Source organism: Coregonus clupeaformis, chromosome 3 (genome assembly GCF_020615455.1).
Source record: "Coregonus clupeaformis isolate EN_2021a chromosome 3, ASM2061545v1, whole genome shotgun sequence".
Lineage (NCBI taxonomy): Eukaryota > Metazoa > Chordata > Actinopteri > Salmoniformes > Salmonidae > Coregonus > Coregonus clupeaformis.
The window spans coordinates 38,616,667-38,638,291 of record NC_059194.1 but is presented as its reverse complement, the minus strand read 5'-3'; the positions used below and the strand labels follow the sequence as shown (position 1 = coordinate 38,638,291).

The following is a 21,625-nucleotide window of genomic DNA, read 5'->3' as shown; positions in this document are numbered from 1 at the left end:
GAAGAACGCAAGTCTTTTCCTTTTCAATCTGAGCCAGATTGACAGCGCTCTGATCCAATGAAAATGTCAACCCTGCCACCCCTCTAGAGCCGCCCATGTCCAACACATGTTGCTAACCTTTAATTCATTTTTGACTTAACTAAGAAAAGTAATTCCTTTATGTTGGATATTGATGTCCAACTCCGTTGAATGTATTTCTTCACATTGTTTGATGCCAGTTTATCCATGTTGCCCAGATACCAAACACGCCCAGATACACAACACAATCACACAGCGTTGCTTGTGCGGAGGCTTCTCTCTTTACCAGTAAATTGTATGTCACACTGAACAACAGCCACAGCCTTCGACTGCTATTTCATATCCACCCTGTGGATGGATCATACCACGACATAAATAATAGATCTGGCATAGATAGCAACATTTTTATGCATGGTGATTATATATGGAGTTTGGTAAATGCCACTTGTTTTAGCCCTGACAATGTTTTTCCTGGAGTTTCCCCCACATCTTCGCCTTCCTCCCATTTCCCATTTCAGGCAGTAACAAAGGCTGCATCCTAAATGGTACCCTATTCTCTATACAGTGTACTGCTTTTGACCAGAGCCCTAAGTAGTGCACTATAAAGGGAATGGGGTGCCATTTGGGAGGCAACCAAAGTCCTGAATCAGTGAAATAAGGTTCTTCCTGATTCTATGGAATCGTATTATATTATATTACTAATGTACATTCCACCAACGTCAGTGTATATGTATCTGTGTCCCAAATGGCACCCTATTCTCTAGTTAGTGCACTACTTTAGGACGCAGATACGTGCAGTACCAGTCAAAAGTTTGGACACACCTACTCATTCCAGGGTTTTTCTTTATTTTTACTATTTTCTACACTGTAGAATAATAGTGAAGACATCAAAACTATGAAATAACATATATGGAATCATGTAGTAACCAAAAAAGTGTTAAACAAATCAAATATATTTTATATTTCAGATTCTTCAAAGTAGCCACCCTTTGCCTTGATGACAGCTTTGCACACTCTTGGCATTCTCTCATCCAGCTTCATGAGGTAGTCACCTCATGCATTGCAATTAACAGGTGTGCCTTCTTAAAAGTTAATTTGTGGAATTTCTTTCCTTCTTAATGTGTTTAAGCCAATCAGTTGTGTTGTGACAAGGTAGGGGTGGTATACAGAAGATAGCCCTACGACAGTCCATCATTACTTTAAGACATGAAGGTCAGTCAATCCAGAAAATGTCAACAACTTTGAACGTTTCTTCAAGTACAGTGTCAAAAACCATCAAGCGCTATGATGAAACAGGCTCTCATGAGGACCGCCACAGGAAAGGAAGACCCAGAGTTACCTCTGCTGCAGAGGATAAGTTCATTAGAATTAACTGCACCTCAGATTGCAGCCCAAATAAATGCTTGGTCAATAGTAAAAATTAAGAAAAACCCTTGAATGAGTAGGTGTGTCCAAACTTTTTACTGGTACTGAATGTGTGTGATCTTATTATCTCATTGAACCCTTTCTTCTCTGCCTCCACAGCTGCTGCGGGTGGTAAGGGTTCCCGAGAAGCGCTGGAGAGCCCGGTCAGGTGGGGGCCAGGTGGCGGAGGGTCGCAGCAAGGGAAAGGACGAGGAAGACGAGGGGTTCGAGAGCGGCGATTGTGATGACGAGGATGACTGTGCCGGGGTGTCGGGGCTTGGGCTGCCCCCTCGCCGTAATTGGTTACGTATCTTTACAGGTCAGTCAGACACCCACCGCCATGTAATCGGTTTATTTTAGTCCAGTCCCTGAAGGTCACTGTCCTGTTTTTATTCTTTCAATTAAGACAGGGAGAAACATACTCAACTAGAGGTCACACAGATTAAGAATGCAGCAGTAAGAATGTTGGTAGAACATCCAGTGTTGGAGCAGTATCTTTCCCCATTATCAGGAGCATGGGGAGGAGAGGGGCATTGAGATCTCATGGTCCGGCATGCTGGAAGTGGTGGACCTGATGGATTCCTGCTTTAACCCAGGGCCATGGTCTCGCTCCCTCCCTGCCCAGTGAACGCAAATCTCTGCCACAACAACCTACCCTGTCAAGAGGACAACTCCCTCAACCTGGGTGTTTGCTCAGCTGCACTGCCCTTGTTTCCATGTATCGTAGCCCCTTGTTCCTGCTCTCACTCTGTTTTCTCCCCTTCTTCTGTTTGGTTTCTTTTCTCTGAATGGTTTGTTGTTTCTTTTTTTCTGTGTTTAGTTTAAGAGAGTACGTCGGTTCTTTCTTTTGTAACGGCGACTGGCTGGTTGGCGATGGGTGAGGAGGTCAAGGGGCTACTCTGAACTGGCTGCCTGAGGAAGTGTTCTCCTTCCTATCACACAGTAACTCTGTTTGACCAGAGTGGCAACACTTACAGAAGTCACATTAACCTCCCTGCTCTGTTCTGTCCCTGTTGGGATGTTTGACAGTGGAGGAGTAAGTCAGCCAGCTTCACTGCAATACAAATCAATTATTTTCGCCTATAAACAGAGGTTAGTCATTAATTCTCCACAAACTCATATCATGTGTACACAGCTTTTTTCATAACTTATCTCATAAATGTAAGTAAACAGCTGGCCGTCAATGTGGATATAACACCTCATATGAACTGGAGCCAGCTCAACAGCAATTAAAGTGGATTTTGAGAACCAAAACCTCACTCAGGATTAGACCTAAAGAGGTAGTGGCTGTACATCTGAATTTGAGTCTTCAGTCCTTCAGGGCTATAATGTCTGCTGGTTTTCATTTTTTTCCTTCCAATTAGTGACTGATGTAGACCTATGAAACCAGGTTTGTGTCCTGCCCTCTCTAGTGTATCAGCAACATTGGTTAATTCACTCTCAGTATTATCTCCTCAATTTTCCACAATCTACCCATTTAAAGTCTGTTGACTTCTTCTCTGTGTGTGTTTATGTGCGTGTGTGTGTGTGTGTGTGTGAGAGCAAGCCTGTGTGTGATGCCTGCATGCCTATTTGTGCAAGCCAGTGTCAGTCAGTAATGTTTGCAGACCTTGGAGTGTCTCTGGTGCAGGCAGGTACAGAGATAGCTGCTGATAGCCTGTGATGAACCAGTAAAATGCAGACCCCGGCGACGTGTCATCCTGTTTTGGTCAAACAGGGGGATGGGGGTCAAAGGTCATGCTGCAGAGCTGGAGGCCCTAATGTCTGTGCCTGGTGCAATGGATGATATGGATCTGGTTTCACAAAGAGCAGAGGAGAAGAGAGGAGAAGAGACAGGGTCTACCAGAACACAGAACCCCACCTCCCCTTATTCCCCCCTCTCCCTTCACCCTCCTCCCCAGGGCCTGGAAAAGCTGACAAATGCCACAACAACAAGGTGCAGACAGGACACAGGCAGAGCATGGCCCCCCCATGTCAAAGCTGTCAGCCTGATTCCCACAGAGTGGATGTTCAGAATGATCCAGGGTGATTGATCTAACATGGTTCATTCTCTGCAGGGATTCCAGAACCCACCAACCCCCCCCTGACAACCCCTGCTACCCCCAGTCCCATCTCCAGCAACATCCCCACCCTCCACCCCCCTTTTCCATGTTAGCCAATGAAATTCCCAGCCACGCATTCCTCAGAGCATTCCAGGCCAGGAGAGCTATTCCAGGACAAGGGCTGTGTGTCGTATCTCTGTCTCCCCCCACTCCCCCTCATGCCAGCCCCAGACAGACTCCCCAGCCCCCCAAAAAATGTCAGCTAACTTCCTGTATTTCAACACATTTTGCCATGGTACAGGGAGAAAAATGTCAGTTTTATAATGCTATTCTAAACATGTTGTCGTGAATTAAGAGAAAATGTTGCAGTTTTAAAGCAATTCTACACTTTTTGCCATGGGCAGGATTTTTTTGTTTGTTGTTTTATAGCTCACTTCATGCTTTTGTTCACATTTTCCCATGAGGCTGAGAGAAAAATGTACAGTTTAAAAGCAAATATCCTGCTATTCTACGCATTTGTTGTCATGAGCTAAGAGAAAATGTTGCAGTTTTAAAGCTAATATCTTGCGTGCCCGTTCTGTAATCTGGCCCTGATCACACCACAGTGAGTGTCCTCTTGCAGGGTCCTCTGTTGCATGGAGAGGCTTCTCTGCGTGTGTGTGTGTGTGTGTGTGTGTGTGTGTGTGTGTGTGTGTGTGTGTGTGTGTGTGTGTGTGTGTGTGTGTGTGCATGCACGCATGTATACGTGCGTGCATGCGTTGTCCCTGCTAAAGTCTCCAGCTTGATTTTTGCCCCTATGATACCCCAGTGTGATAATGAATCGGGCCTCGCCTGTGTGTACAACACGCCATGCCCTCTCACACACACCTGGCTCTCCACCAACAATATACCTGCAGCTATACCTGCACCATCCTCAGTGTAAACCCTCTGACCTTCTGCCATCAAAGCCCCTCACTCCCCACATCAGATCTCCTCTCTTCCCTCTTCTCTCCCTTTATAAGATCTACCAAAATAGAGCAAACAGTGCAGTCGTCGGGGCTTGGACTCTATTCTTGATACACACGGGAAACTGTTGAGCGTGAAAAACCCAGCAGTGTTGTTCTTGACACAACGCAGTTCTTGACACAAACTGGTGCGCCTGGCACCTACTACCATACCCCGTTCAAAGGCACTTTAATATTTTACTTGCCCATTCACCCTCTGAAACACAATCCATGTCTCAATTGTCTCAAGGCTTTAACCGGTCTCCTCTGCTTCATCTACACTGATTGAAGTCGATTTAACAAGTGACATCAATAAGGAATCATAGCTTTCACCTGGATTCACCTGTTAAGACTATATCATGGGAAGAGGAAAAGTGCAGCTAATGGGGATCCGGAATAAATACAAATACAAAAGAGCAGGTGCTCATAATGTTTTCTACACTCAGTGCCATTGAAATATAATATGGGAACAGGTTTTTTAAAGGACGTAGGAATGTATAGACCCATATAAAATATAAAGTATAAATAACAATGTCAAGAACACAACATAAAAGTCCCGTAGATCCATATGCGAAATTTCCACAGGGAATTAGGTCAGAGGTCGGAGGCCCCCCAGATAGCATATGAACACGTCATAACCAACGGCAAAATGTGTAGAATTGCAGGAAATTTGCTTTAACGGTTGACTTTGGGCACGAATAATTGTCCAATTGGTAATGCGCACCGCGATCGACGTAGCTAGCTCATTAGCTAATAAGCACAATCTTTAAAGTAACTGTCCAGTGTTTCCAGATTTCAGTGCCTTCAGAAAGTATTCACACCCCATGACTTTTTCCCAAAATAATTGTGTTACAAAATGGGATTAAAATTGATTTAATTCTCAACGATCTACACAAAATACTCTGTAATGTCAAAGTGGATTTGTTAAAAAAACATTTGTGAAAAATGTATGAAAAATAAAACACTAATATATCTTGATTGGATAAGTATTCAACCCCATGAGTCAATACATGTTAGAATCACCTTTGCCAGCGATTACAGCTGTGAGCCTTTCTGGATAAGTCTCTAAGAGATTTCCAAACCTGGATTGTGCAACATTTGCCCATTATTCTTTTCAAAATTCTTCAATCTCTGTCAATTTGGGTATCGATCATTGGTAGACAACCATTTTCAGGTCCTGCCATAGATGTTCAAGCAGATATAAGTCAAAACTGTAACTGTGATAGGTGATTTGAAGGAGTCAGGCGCAGGAGGGTAAATCACAGTTTATTCCGTAGTACAGAGTTATGCTGGATAGCGTCAAACAGTCCAGTACACAAAACAGGCGAACTGGATCAAAACAGGCACACAGGGAAAATATACCCCGGCAATACAAAATACACGTAGCTCAACCGAGCTACTCTCTCCTCACATTAAACAATCACCCACAAGGACAAGGGGGGCAGAGGGAACACTTATACATGTACTAATGAGGGGATATGAACCAGGTGTGTGTAATAGACAAGACAAAACAAATGGAATGATGAGATATGGAGCGGCAGTGGCTAGAAGGCCGGTGATTTAGCATTGTGTTTTACGTTATTATCCAGTCTGGTGGAAAGCAGACTTATCCAGGTCCCTGTGCTTTGCTCCATTCTGTTTAGCACCATTCCGTTTATTTTTAATTTTTTTATATCAAGCTGGAGAAATTAGCAGGGACCACACATGCATGGACACACGCACATATACATGCGCGCATGCACACACACACACACACACACACACACACACACACACACACACACACACACACACACACACACACACACACACACACACACACACACACACACACACACACACACACACACACACACACACACACACACACACACACACACACACACACACACACACACACACACACACACACACACACACAGAGAGAGAAGCCTCTCCATGCAACAGAGGACCCTGCAAGAGGACACTCACTGTGGTGTGATCAAGGCCAGATTACAGAATGGGCACGCAAGAAATTAGCTGTAAAACTGCAAACTGGGGAGGTTTTCAGGATAAAAAAGTAATGATTACAAGCATACCCATAACATGATGAAGCTACCACTATGCTTGAAAATATGGAGAGTGGTACTCAGTAATGCGTTGTATTGGATGTGCCCCAAACATAACACTTTCTATTCAGGACAAAAAGTTGCTTTGCCACATTTTTTCTTGTTGCAAACAGGATGCATGTTTTGGAATATGTTTTGTCTGTACAGGCCTCCTTTTTTTCACTCTGTAAATTAAGTTAGTATTGTGGAGTAACTACGATGATGTTGATCCATCCTCAGTTTCTCCTATCACAGCCATTAAACTTTGTAACTGTTGTGATGTCACGAGAGGCTGTGTCCTGGAGGGACGTTACATCCCCCTGAGATGGCTGCAAACCCAGACAGCTATGGCTCCATCTGCTGGTATGGTCGGGAACTCCAACCCTCTATGGCCAATCTTCCCACGCAGCTGAAACCAATCAGGAGCTGATGAGCTGAAGGTTTGTTGAAGGGAAGAGACAGTCTCCAGGCTGGGCTCTCTGGAGGACAAGAGTGCTGCACGTCCACTTCCAGGAGGAATATAAGGATTTGGAGATACTTACCTTTGGGGAAATACTCACCTTTGGATATATGCACCGGTGGAAATACGTGTGGGACATTTGGAAGGACGTTTTGCTGGGTTGGCCACTAGCTGCAACGTGGAATACAGTAAGACTGGGGAAAAGTTATTTGAGCGAGTGAGAGTTATGATGTTGGATGTGGAAGAGACATCCCTGAACTGTTAACCCTTAAAGAGCCACAAGAGAACAGAATTGTGTTATACTTTCGTTAGTTTCCCAAGACCTTTAATAAAATCCTTGTTTTGATTGAACCTGGTCTCCTTGCACTACTTGAGCAATCCCGCTGAAAGCTGTGTAGCCTCTCGTGACATCACAGATGGTGGAGAATACGGGCACGCTCAAGCGTTAATAGTGCATGTCAGAGGAGGATACCGAAGGTTTGATCACCCAGTTTTCCAAGTTGGCCGTAGGCTCCCCCGCCGACTGAAATGGAGGACATATTGAAAGCCCTTGTTGCTGGCCAGCACGCCCAGATGCAAGCAAACGTGGCTCTCTTGGAGGAGCAAAAGAAAGCCAACCTTCTGAAGGCAGAGGAATTGCAGTTGCAGAGACAGAGGGTTGTCCAAAATGCCCGCCCAATAAAGGCAAGTGACTTTATATCTAAGATGGGAGCTACCGATGACATTGAGGCATACCTGCATGCATTTGAGGCCACGGCCACTAGGGAAGCCTGGCCCAAGCAACAGTGGGTTGGTCTGTTAGCCCCCTTTCTAACCGGGGAAGCGCTGAATGCTGTCCGGGACCTGGGCCCTGACCAGGTTACTGACTATGATGCCCTGAAGTCTGAGATCCTCAGCAGATATGGACTCACAAAGTTTGGTATGGCCCAGCGCTTTCACAGTTGGACCTTCCAACCAGACCAACCTCCTCGGGCGCAGATGCATGAACTTGTCCGAATCGCAAGGAAATGGCTGGATCCGCAGAGGAATACAGCAGCGGCGGTGGTGGAGGCCGTTGTGGTGGATCGTTACCACGCGCCCTGCCTTATGAGGCAAACGGTTCATCAGTCAACAGGCCTTGACCAAGGCTGATCTGACCGTGGAAGCTGTGGAAAAGTACCAGGCCACAGCGGAGATGCTGAATGCTTCCCGAAAAGACCCCAGGAGGGCGGCCCCACCACAAATGGGAAGAACCCGTCCAAAGGACCCCAAGGTCTCGAACCCAGCCACGTCAGGACTTATCCCGGCTCCAGGGGGAGCCAGAAACCAGGCGGGTCCAAGAAGAGTACACCAGGAGGGGGAAACTCGACAGTGTTACCGGTGTGGGGAGATGGGACATATCTCCTGGCAGTGTGGGAAACCAGCCGATGAACCTATGCCCACTGCGGAGTCCTCCAGCTCAGCACCCACACATCGTTTTGCCTCGCTCTTGGGAGTCGTAGATGGCGGCCCAGATCGACCCCCCACCTGCCCGGTAACTGTGAATCACCATGATGTGGAGGCCTTACTGGATTCTGGTAGCCGGGCCACCCTGGTGCGTAAGGATTTGGTGGGCCGCACGTGTCTGACCCCGGGGAAAGTCCTCCCAGTTTCCTGTGTCCATGGGGACACCAGAGAATACCCCATTACTGAACTTACAATGACCAGCACACGGGGAACCATACACACGACGGCGGGGGTGGTTGATTCCCTCCCCGTCCCTGTCCTAATTGGACGAGACTGCCCCGCCTTTTACCCACTCTGGAGAGAGTCTCAGGAGAGGATAACCCGAGTACCACGGAAACGGAGAGGCAAGACTCATCCTGGGAAGGCTCCGGTGCAATCCTCCGAAGTTACTCACTCCCGCCCCGGGCTCTGATAGGGATGGCAGGTGCCCAGACCGACACCGAGACTGGTCCGGATACGGGAGAAGAGAACGCAGCCCAGGAAAGTGCTCCGTTCTCCAGTGAAGAAGACGTCCCAGGCACCCAAGAGCTTCCCCCTCTCACAGGCCAGTATGGTACGGCTCAATTACAAGATCCTACTCTTGCAAATGCCTTAAGAAATGTGCAGGTATTAGAAGGTGTAGTGGTAGGTGATAAGACAACCCCTACTTACCCCCATTTCGCAGTAAACCGGGGGTTAGTATATCAGATAGTCAAGAAAAATGAGGAAGTGCATGAACAGCTCCTCGTGCCACAGCCCTATCGGGCCACAGTACTCAACCTAGCCCACACACACCCGCTAGGGCCCACTTGGGGGTAGAGAAGACTAAGGAAAGAATCATGCAACGTTTCTTTTGGCCAGGAGTACACAAAGAGATAGAGAACTACTGCCGTAGTTGCCCTGAGTGTCAGCAGGTTGCGCAAAGCCCACATATAGAAACCCGCTCATTCCCTTGCCCATTATCGAAACTCCTTTTGAGAGGATTGGATTAGACATAGTCGGGCCCTTACCGAAAAGTGCCAGGGGACATCAATACATTCTGGTCATTCTGGACTATGCGTCCCGGTACCCGGAGGCCATTCCGCTGAGGAAGGCTACATCCAGACAAATCGCCAAGGAGCTGTTCCGTCTCTCAACTAGTCTGGGAATCCCAAAAGAGATATTGACGGACCAAGGGACTCCATTCATGTCCAGGGTGATGAAAGAACTCTGTGCTTTACTGAAAATCAAACAGCTGAGAACCTCGGTCTACCACCCCCAGACAGATGGCCTAGTCGAACGTTTTAACAAAACACTAAAATCCATGCTGCGGAAAGCGGTAGGGGAAGATGGGCGCAACTGGGATCAGCTGTTACCATACATATTATTTGCGGTGAGAGAGGTACCTCAGTCTTCTACTGGTTTTTCACCCTTTGAGCTCTTGCTTTCCTACAGACCCAGAGGACTGCTCGACATCGCCAAGGAGGCCTGGGAGGAGCAGCCATGCCAACAGCGGACACTGATCGACCATGTAGGGGCTATGAGGGAGAGAATGAAGGCCATCTACCCCATGATGCGGGAACACCTGGAGGCCAGTCAGCGGCAACAGCAAGCCTCCTACAACAGATCTGCTCAACCCAGGGAGTTTAAGCCGGGGGACAGAGTGCTGGTCCTGGTGCCAACCGTTGAGTGCAAATTCCTGGCAACCTGGCAAGGACCATATGAGGTCATTGAACGCATGGGAGAAGTAAACTACAAGGTGAGGCAACCCGATAAAAGGAAAACTGAGCAGATTTATCATGTTAACCTTTTAAAGAAGTGGCACGCCAGAGAGGCGCTGTTCAGCTCTCTACCCCCCACAGAGACCCAGGAACCGGCGCGAGAAGAGGTTCAGCTGGGTCCAAATCTGTCCCCACATCAACGACAGATGGCCCTGGAACTCGTGGAGCAGAACCAGGATGTCTTCTCCTCCCTTCCCGGTCACACAGAGGTGGTCCAACATGAGATCCGCACCATGCCTGGCCGAACGGTAAACCAGCGCCCGTACCGCGTGCCAGAGGCTCGTAAAGTGGTTATACAGAAGGAGGTAAGGAAGATGCGGGAGTTGGGAGTAATCGAAGAGTCCCACAGTGCCTGGGCAAGTCCCATCGTACTAGTTCCCAAGCCAGACGGTTCAGTACGATTTTGTAATGACTTCTCGAAAGTTGAATGAAGTGTCTGAATTTGATGCATACCCAATGCCTCGTGTCGATGATTTAATAGACTCCTTGGGGCATGCTCGTTTCCTAACCACTCTTGATCTCACAAAAGGCTACTGGCAGGTGCCCTTGACCCCGGCGTCTAAGGAGAAGACAGCCTTTGCCACCCCGGGAGGGGCTCTACCAGTATACCCGACTTCCGTTTGGTCTCCACGGGGCACCTGCCACGTTCCAACGCCTGATGGATCGAGTCCTTGCGCCCCACAAGAGGTGCGCAGCGGCTTATTTGGATGATGTTGTTATACAAAGTCAGGATTGGGCCAGCCACCTACCCCGGGTACAAGCGGTGCTGGATTCGCTCCAGGGAAGCAGGGCTCACGGCAAACCCGAAGAAGTGCAAGGTGGCCTTCAGTGAGACAAACTACCTGGGGTACACCATTGGGCGGGGGTTGGTCAAACCACAGGAAGCCAAACTGCGGGCCATACAGGACTGGCCGCAGCCCATCAACAAGAAGCAAGTAAGGTCATTTTTGGGCCTCGCTGGCTACTATAGACGCTTTATTACAGATTTTGCTACCATAGCTGCACCGTTGACGGAGCTGACGACCAAACGCCACTCACGAATGGTGAAGTGGAACCCTGCGGCGGAGGCGGCTTTCCTCAACCTGAAGCGAGCACTCTGCTCCAGTCCGATCCTGGTGGCACCAGACTTCAAGAAGGAATTCATTGTCCAAGCGGATGCTTCGGAGGTGGGTCTGGGTGCTGTCCTCACCCAGGCACATGACGGTGAAGAACATCCCATTCTCTACCTAAGCAGAAAGTTACTTCCAAGAGAGAAGAACTATTCAACGGTGGAGAAAGAATGTCTGGCTGTAGTCTGGGCCCTGGAGTCCCTTCGGTTCTATCTCCTGGGCCGACGTTTCATGGTGGTATCTGATCACGCCCCTCTGCAGTGGATGGCCAAGAACAAGGAATCAAACAGTAGAGTAACCAGATGGTTTTTGAGCTTGCAACCGTTTAACTTTTCTGTTGTCCACAGGGCTGGCAAGCACCACGGCAATGCGGACGCCCTCTCCCGGCGTGATGCCTTCTTCGCTGCCTTTACCCCGACGAGGACGTCGGTCCCGAGGAGGGGGATGTGTGATGTCACGAGAGGCTGTGTCCTGGAGGGACGTTACATCCCCTGAGATGGCTGCAAACCCAGACAGCTATGGCTCCATCTGCTGGTATGGTCGGGAACTCCAACCCTCTATGGCCAATCTTCCCACGCAGCTGAAACCAATCAGGAGCTGATGAGCTGAAGGTTTGTTGAAGGGAAGAGACAGTCTCCAGGCTGGGCTCTCTGGAGGACAAGAGTGCTGCACGTCCACTTCCAGGAGGAATATAAGGATTTGGAGATACTTACCTTTGGGGAAATACTCACCTTTGGATATATGCACCGGTGGAAATACGTGTGGGACATTTGGAAGGACGTTTTGCTGGGTTGGCCACTAGCTGCAACGTGGAATACAGTAAGACTGGGGAAAAGTTATTTGAGCGAGTGAGAGTTATGATGTTGGATGTGGAAGAGACATCCCTGAACTGTTAACCCTTAAAGAGCCACAAGAGAACAGAATTGTGTTATACTTTCGTTAGTTTCCCAAGACCTTTAATAAAATCCTTGTTTTGATTGAACCTGGTCTCCTTGCACTACTTGAGCAATCCCGCTGAAAGCTGTGTAGCCTCTCGTGACATCACACTGTTTTAAAGTCATCATTGACCTCATGGTGAAATCCCTGAGCGGTTTTCTTCCTCTCCGGCAACTGAGTTAGGAAGGATGCCTGTATCTTTGTAGTGACTGGGTGTATTGATACACCATCCAAAGTGTAATTAATAACACCATGCTCAAATGTCATTTATTATTATTTTTACCTATCTACCAATAGGTGCCCTTCTTTGCGAGGCATTGTAAAACCTCCCTGATCTTTGTGGTTGAATCTGTGATTGAAATTCACTGCTCGACTGAGGGACCGTACTCATTCATCATGTTAAACACTATTATTGCACTCGGAGTGTGTCCATGAAACTTATTATGTGACTTGTTAAGCACATTTTTACTCCTGAACTTATTTAGGCTTGCCATAACAAAGGGGTTGAATACTTATTGACTCAAGACATTTCAGCTTTTCATTTTTAATTAATTTGTTTTAAAAAATTGAAAAACATAATTCTACTTTGGCATTATGGGGTATCGTGTTTAGGCCAGTAACACAAAATCTCAATTTAATCCATTTTAAATTCAGGGTGTAACACAGCAAAATGTGGAAAAGTCAAGGGCCACTGTACAGTATCTATGGGTAACAGCGTTGACGTCGTATGCTCGACGCACTCAGTTTTCCATCACAAAACACCAGAAAATGGCCAAAAAGAGTAGAACCAGCTCACCTGTTTTTACATTATGATTTGCCTATTAGATGTTCAATGTTTCTTTTGGAAAAATAATTTTTAATGAATAGTTTTACCATGTTAAAATGAGAGTTCAGGTCATGCAACAGTGTTGACCTTAAATCTGAGGGACAAATGTAAATTAATCATGAAATAAATAATAATCTTCAGAAATGAAATTGACAAAGCAACAAAATAACTAGGGTTTTACAATGATGGTGAAAACTTTGGGGAAGTTTTAGGGTTAAGTGGGTTAAAATCTTCCTAGAAGTTGGACAAACATGACATGGGACATGCCAAAAGAAAACAACTAATTTATTTGAATGAAAACACACTATAGGAATTTTTAACAGGGTTTAGTTTAGTTAGGGTGTAGATGTGATCCAACTGTTAAATTGACTGTTTTATCAAAATGTACACATAATGTCAGAAGGAAAATAAAGGTATTCTATTCGTGGAACGACCCCTATATAGTGCATTGTCTTAGGTCAGATACCGCAAGGAATTGTCTGCGCTCCTGCAGGCACTAAAAAATTGTACACTATATTAATTTGGAATGCACCCTCATACAATGTTGAAGTGATATCTTCAATAGCACACCAATAATAAACCTTTAGGGCCAGTTTCCCGGACAGACTTAACCTGTGTCTGGGAACCGGGCCCATAAAGCCTGAGGTCTAAATCGTGTTGAGGGAAAAGAACAAGGGCCTTTCTGCTTAGCTGGATGGACCCTGGGTCTCTCTCTCTCACCGCCTGCTCTGCACAGCTCCCAGCATGGGCTCTGTGAATAGAGCTCTTGTTATTTTCCAGCCCTCAGACATACGGTCACTGTAAGCACCAAAGAAAAGCTGTTTTTTGCAGGGCTCTTGAGCCTTTTATCAGCACCAGGGGTTAGCAAAATACAAAGTGGAAATATGCAGGTAATGTGAAACACGCTGCAAGAGATAGGGCAGGGTTCAACTCTCAGGTCTGCTACACGTTTATGGAGCGACAGAGGGACGGAGTTGATGAGGAGACAAGGAGAGGAAAGAGGAATGAAAAAGAGTGAGGCTGAATACTTGTGAGAATAGGTAGTTAGATTCACACGCGTAAAAACATTATCCTCTCCCTATGGGTAGAGTTAACAGCCAGCCGTATTGCCAGTTCTAGAATCTGGAATGCTAATTAGCTCCAGGTGTCACCTTTGACCCCTCACCGCCTGATAGGTGAGTCACACGGCGCCGACCACACGTCTCCATCAAAGCAGTCATACACCAAACACTATATAGGGAATTTGGGACGCACTCACAATTAACGGTGCTTTATCTGGACACAGCATTTATCAATGTTTACATAAAGAGCATCCACCATGTAGGCTCATTCGCAGATGTGTGTGGGGCTATAAGCTTGGCAAGCGAGGCTACAATGTATATGAATATGTACAGCCATGTGTAAGGTAGAGGGATAAATGTGTTGGACATGTGGTAGCCGTGTAGAGGGCATGTGCGCTGCAGTTTGGTTGGTGTGAGATAGGAAGAGCTAACAGGCAGGCTGACAGGCTCAGACAGCAGATGTGAGGAGGGGTTGAGAAACACACAGGTGCTGCTTGGCTGGAGGATGGATGGATGCCCTAATCTAACTAATCTAATTAAAACACACTGGACAGGTTCCGACCCAATGTTCCCTTATCCCTCTACCTCCTCCTCTATAGCTCCACGCCTCTCATAAAAATAATGAAGCTTGCCACCATCTGTGTAAACAGGCTTTGGGTTGGTGTGTTTGTGTGTGTGTGTCTGTCTGTCTGTCTATGTAGGAGCCTCTCTCCCCCCCCAGAGGGGCTGACCACAGGACCCTGTGTGTGCCCCTTTGTGTGGAGAGGAGAGGAGAGGAGAGGAGAGGAGAGGAGAGGAGAGGAGAGGAGAGGAGAGGAGAGAGAGGAGAGGAGAGGAGAGGAGAGGAGAGGAGAGGAGAGGAGAGGAGAGGAGAGGGAAAAAGCAGAGGATAGGAGAGGAGAGGAGAGGGGATGAGAGAAGCGGTGAGAAGAGGAGGGGAGGGGAAAGAAGAGGACTGGAAAGGAAAGCAGGGGATAATAAGGAAGGAGAGGAGAGGAGAGGAGAGGAGAGGAGAGGAGAGGAGAGGAGAGGAGAGGAGAGGAGAGGAGAGGAGAGGAGAGGAGAGGGAGAGGAGAGGGAGAGGAGAGGAGAGGAGAGGAGAGGAGAGGAGAGGAGAGGAGAGGAGAGGAGAGGAGAGGAGAGGGAGAGGGGGAAAAAGCAGAGGATAGGAGAGGAGAGGAGAGGGGATGAGAGAAGCGGTGAGAAGAGGAGGGGAGGGGAAAGAAGAGGACTGGAAAGGAAAGCAGGGGATAATAAGGAAGGAGAAGAGTAGAGAAAAGAGGAAAGAAAATGTGAAGACATATGGTGTGAAAAGAAAGCTGCTATTGAAAGAAATAGAGAAGTGAGTATGAGAGGAAAAGAGAGGAGGCTCATTGGACCGCCATGGAGCTGCTTTTCTAAGTCAATCCAGGGATAAAAGCCTTAAAAGCAGCCAGAGGGGAGGAGTCTCAGTTGGATTTCAATAGACACCAATCTAAGAAAACAAATGGGAACCGTAGTTCCCTGAGTCAACAGTACAAGGGGGCCCCACCGGTCTCCCATTCTTCCCTAAGCATTGTTGGTGTGTTTGTGTGAGTGCTTCCTGAAAAAAGTTTGATTATTTAAGAGCTTCATTTACATTCACAGGTACTTTTGGATGCGCTAAATTGATTTCAGGCTCATTCCTGGGTCTTGTCTGTCAGCTCCGCCACAGTCCACAAACACTCGGCAGACAGTGGTGCCCACATCAAAAAACACTATAGTACTGTATGTGTGTAGCTTCCGATTCATGATCCAGAAGTGTTTGTCAGTCGTAGGAAATTATTGCACGAACATTCTGAGGAAACAAAGTAATAATTAATGCTAAAATAGCCATCTTAGATGATATTTGTCCAGTAGGTTTCCTCAAGGAGAAAGCCTCCACTTCTATGTCAAAGATAATAAAACAAAAACACTATAGTACTGTCCGCAAAAACACTACAGTAAGTACTACAATATACTACAGTCCACAAAAACACTACAGTTCACAAAAACAAAAGTTTTTTTACTATAGTAATACTACAGTATTTATACTATATTAAACTATTGTATTTTTTCATGTGGTTCTAGTAGAAACCCCAGCCTGACCACTAAAAAGGCTCAAATTGATAATTTGGCAGCAACGGGAGCTCTATATGTAATGTCAGACAACGTCAAATTGTTTCCCCGACGGAAATCTAGGTTGCCCCACCATGACAGGACAGGAATGGGGTTAGGGTCTATGTATTTGTTGTTAGGGAGATGACACTCGTCAAATAAGTTATTCACATCTAAATAGCCCAACAGTACTTTCTGTGTTGAAGCAAGTATGTATGATAACCCAAACAGGTAATGACTGACATGTTATTACTATGGCCCGGGGGAGTTTGAGATTTAGGTTGAGGTGGGCTAGGTTGTCAGCATTTCTGTATATGAAAGTTAAACATTTTGCATTTGAGGTCAGACTTTGTTCCTCAGATTTTCAATGAGGTGTGGTTTACTAACAATAGAAAAGCAATGTTCCTGTCTTCTTAGCTCTGTTGAGTTCTATAGAGGGTCAAAGGGGAGGCCAGAGGCCTGGTCCCACCCAAGGTCTTCCAGAGTCTTCAGCTTGGCTCTAGGTCTTCTCCCTCATTCCTGCTCCATGGACTCTGCTGTTAGGATTGTCTCTCCTCTCTCTCACACTCTAGCCTTCTCTCTCTGTATATCCCTCTCTCTCCTCTCTCTCTCTACCTTCTCTCCCTCTCTATCCCTCACCCCCCTATCTCTCCCTATCTTTCTGAGAAGAACTTCCATTGTTCCACCTTTCTGGAACCTTCCTCACCCATCACATCCTGCTGACCTCTGAACTCTTGTCAGCGCCATCCTCTGCGGTGCGGTGAGCGCTGGGAGATTTACTGCCTGGCCTGCTCTGTACTGTTACGTAGCTCCCACCCTGAATGAGCCCCTGCCTCAGAGCCTCAGCACAGAATCAGCTCTTTGTATGATGGATTTGTTATGGTTTTTACCTCTCTCCGCTCTGCTCTGCCCAGCTCTCACACAGATTTTCCACCTCCTCGCCCTGCCTGGAACGGTAACTGGCTCCAGAGGAATTTGTGTTAGAATTCACGTCTTTCTCACTTTCTCCCTGTCACTGTCTCTTTCTGTATCTCTCTGTCTATCTGCTCTCTGAGGCTGTGGTCTATAAATACATTGAGCGAGAGAGAGAGAGAGAGAGAGAGAGAGAGCATATTGACGCTGTATATTGGTCATCCCACCTCTGACACCACTGGGACTCACCCAGGCTGCATCCCAAATAGTAGTGCACTATATAGGGGATAGGGTGCCATTTGGGACACATTCAGTCCCAAACTGGCCATTTTAATTTACAGGTGTTGACTTGCATTTATCCCACAAAGCCACCATTGATAGGGCGGTGTGGAATGTTGGCTTGGAGCTGATACAGCCATGGGTGTCCCTCCTCAGCAGAGCAACATTTTTTTAAAAATATCACTAACTCATACATACAGTCATACTGCCATGTTAGATGAGGATACAGCAAGGCAGACATTTATACCTCTGCTCTCTTAACCCTCTCACCCCTTTTTATATTTAACTCCGTTCCCTTTTTACTGCCAGTGTTTCCCCTGACTCTTCTTATCGCTTCTTGTATTCTCCACCCTCCTCTCTCTCTTTTTCTTTTTCCCTTTTCTCTCTCTTGCTCCCTCTCCTTCCTCTCTTATCTTTCTCCTACTCCCTCTCCACCCTCTTTCTCCCCTTGCCGTGCCCTTGGTGTGGGAGGGTTCCTCTGCTACAATAACAGTAAGTGCTGTGGAGGTGGAGAGGGCAGAGAAGAGCAGAGCGGAGCTCAGAGAGCCAGTGTTGTTGCAGACTGCTATGTGGCCCACGGAACGCCCTCCTCTTGGGAGCTCGTTGTTCTTGGCTCAGGCCTTCCCAACCTCTACGTGCGCCCCTGTGTACGGCCCGTGGTTGTGGAGGCAGACGCTCAGATTCCCGGCCTGTCCTCTCATCGACGAACAGACACCCCGCTCTGCTCCCAACCCCGCTCTGCTCTTCTCTGCTCCCCGCTCCCAACCAGCGACAGCCCCAGCTGGGCCCCGTCTGTTCGATACATGCCCTGCACAATAACTGATGGATTGTGTCCAAAGCTTTTACACAACAAGGCAATGAACACACACAGACAATGACTTCAGAAAGTATTCACACCCCTTGACGTTGTCCACATTTTGTTGTGTTACAGCCTGAATTTCTTTTGGATAAAATAACCATTTTTATTTGTAGTTATGTTTTTCGAAATGTTTACAAATTAATCAAAAATGAAAAGCTGAAATGTCTTGGCAATAAGTATTCAACCCCTTTCTAATGGCAAGTCTAAATAAGTTCAGGAGTAAAAATGATCTTAATAAGTCACATAATAAGTTACATAGACTCACTCTGTGTGCAATAATAGTGTTGAACATGATCTTTTCATGACTACCTCATCTCTGTACCCCACACATACAATTATCTGCAGTGAATTTCAAACACAGATTCAACCACAAAGACCAAGGAGCTTTTCCAATGCCTCGCAAAGAAGGGCACCTATTGGTAGATGGGTAAAACATTTAAAAGCAGACATTGAATATCCCTTTGAGCATGGTGAAGTTATTGATACACTTTGGATAGTGTATCAATATACCCACTCACTACAAAGATATAGGTGTCCTTCCTAACTCAATTGCCAGAGACGAAGGAAACTGCTCAAGGATTTCACCATGAGGCCAATGGTGACTTTAAAACTTTAAAACAGTTACAGAGTTGAATGGCTGTGATATGAGACAATTGAAGAGTACCACGGTCCATATTTTCAAGTATAGTGGTGGCTGCATCATGTTATGGGTCTGCTTGTAATCATTAAGGACTGGGGAGTTTTTCAGGATAAAATCTAAACGGAATGGAGCTAAGCACAGGCAAACCTGGTTCAGTCTGTTTTCCACCAGACACTGGGAGATGAATGCACCTTTAAGCAGAACAATAAGTTGCTTACCAAGAAGACAATGAATGTTCCTGAGTGGCTGAGTTACAGTTTTGATTTAAATCTACTTGATAATCTATGGCAAGACCTGAAAATGGTGGTCTAGCAATGATCAACAACCAATTTCACAGAGCTTGAAGATTTTTGAAAATAATAGTGGGCAAATGTTGCACAATTCAGGTGTGGAAAGCTCTTAGAGTCTTACCCAGAAAGACACAGCTGTAATCGCTGCCAAAGGTGCTTCTACAAAGTATTAACTCATTCAAGGGTTTTTCTTTATTTTTACTATTTTCTACATTGTAGAATAATAGTGAAGACATCAAAACTATGAAATAACACATATGGAATCATGTAGTAACCAAAAAAGTTAAACAAATCAGAATATATTTTATATTTGAGATTCTTTAAAGTAGCCACCCTTTGCCTTGATGACAGCTTTGGAAACTCTTGGCATTCTCTCAACCAGCTTCATGAGGTAGTCACCTGGAATGTATTTCAATTAACAGGTGTGCCTTCTTAAAAGTTAATGTGTTTGAGCCAATCAGTTGTGTTGTGACAAGGTAGGGGGGGTAAACAGAAGATTTTACCTATTTGGTAAAATACCAGGTCCATATTATGGCAAGAACAGCTCAAATAAGCAAAGAGAAACGACAGTCCATCATTACTTTAAGACATGAAGGTCAGTCAATACGGAACATTTCAAGAAATGTGAAAGTTTCTTCAAGTTCAGTTGCAAAAACCATCAAGCGCTATGATGAAGCTGGCTCTCATGAGGACCACCACATGAAAGGAAAACCCAGAGTTACCTCTGCTGCATGGATAAGTTAATTGGAGTTACCAGCCTCAGAAATTGCAGCCCAAATAAATGCTTCACAGAGTTCAAGTAACAGACACATCTCAACATCAACTGTTCAGAGGAGACTGTGTGAATCAGGCCTTCATGGTCGAATTGCTGCAAAGAAACCACTACTAAAGGACACCAATAAGAAGAAGAGAACTGATTGGGCCAAGAAACACGAGCAATGGACATTAGACCGGTGGAAATGTGTCCTTTGGTCTGGAGTCCAAATTGGAGATTTTTGGTTCCAACCGCTGTGTCTTTGTGAGACGCGTGTGGGTGAACGGATGATCTCCACATGTGTATTTCCCACCGTAAAGCATGGAGGAGGAAGTGTTATGGTGTGGGGGTGCTTTGCTTGTGACAATGTCTGTGATTTATTTAGAATTCAAAGCACACTTAACCAGCATGCCTACCACAGCATTCTGCAGCGATACGCCATCCCATCTGGTTTGGGCTTAGTGGGACTATCATTTGTTTTTCAACAGGACAATGATCCAACACACCTCCAGGCTGCGTAAGGGCTATTTTACCAAGAAGGAGAGTGATGGAGTGCTGCATCAGATGACCTGGCCTCCCCGACCTCAACCAAATTGAGATGGTTTGGGATGAGTTGGACCGCAGAGTGAAGGAAAAGCAGCCAACAAGTGCTCAGCATATGTGGGAACTCCTTCAAGACTGTTGGAAAAGCATTCCAGGTCAAGCTGGTTGAGAGAATGCCAAGATTTTGCAAAGCTGTCTTCAAGGCAAACGGTGGCTATTTGAAGACTCTCAAATATAACATTTTGATTTGTTTAACTTTTTTGGTTACTACATGATTCCATATGTGTTATTTCATAGTTTTAATGTCTTCACTATTATTCTACAATATGGAATATAGTAAAAAATTAAGAAAACCCTTGAATGAGTAGGTGTTCTAAAACTTTTGACCGGTAATGTATGTAAATTAGATATTTTGGTATTTCGTTTTTAATACATTTGCAAACATTTCTGAAAACATGTTTTCACTTTGTCATTATGGGGTATTGTGTGTAGATGGGTGTAAAAACGTACTTTAGCCATTTTGAATTCAGGCTGTAACACAAAAAAACAAGTCTATGACAACAGAGGTTAAGTACAAGTCATGGGGTTCTAGCAAGTCACTGTGTGTAACAGTTAAATGAACAGATTGTTCCACGGTACAGTTGGGCCTGTAAATGAAGGATCCTTTAATCTCTTGAATCTTGAATTAAAATTCTACTAGCTCGGCCTCCCGAGTGGCGCAGTGGTCTAAGGCACTGCATTGCAGTGCTAGAGGCGTCACTACAGACCCGGGTTCGATTCAGGGCTGTATCACAACCGGCCGTGATTGGGAGTCCCATAGGGTGGCGCACAATTGGCCCAGCGTCATCCGGGTTAGGGGACGGTTTGGTTGGGGGTGCTTTACTTGGCTCGTCGCGCTCTAGCGACTCCTTGTGGCGGGCTGGGCGCCTGCAGGCTGACGTCAGTTGAACAGTGTTTCCTCCGACACATTGGTGCAGCTGGGTTCCGGGTTAAGCGGGCGGTTGTTAAGAAGCACGGTTAGGCGGGTCATGTTTCGGAAGACGCATGAGTCGACCTTCGCTTCCCGAGCCCGTTGGGGATTTG

General features: G+C 46.2%; 1 protein-coding gene across 1 annotated transcript in view; it reads left to right on the top strand.

Moving 5' to 3' along the window:
* Nucleotides 1–21,625, top strand: part of LOC121545097 (glypican-3) — a 308,607-nt gene that overhangs the window by 279,775 nt on the left and 7,207 nt on the right. The window contains exon 7 of the mRNA XM_041855493.1: nt 1,543–1,741. Coding sequence (XP_041711427.1) covers nt 1,543–1,741 — 199 coding nt within the window. The remainder of the gene's footprint in view (nt 1–1,542; nt 1,742–21,625) is intronic.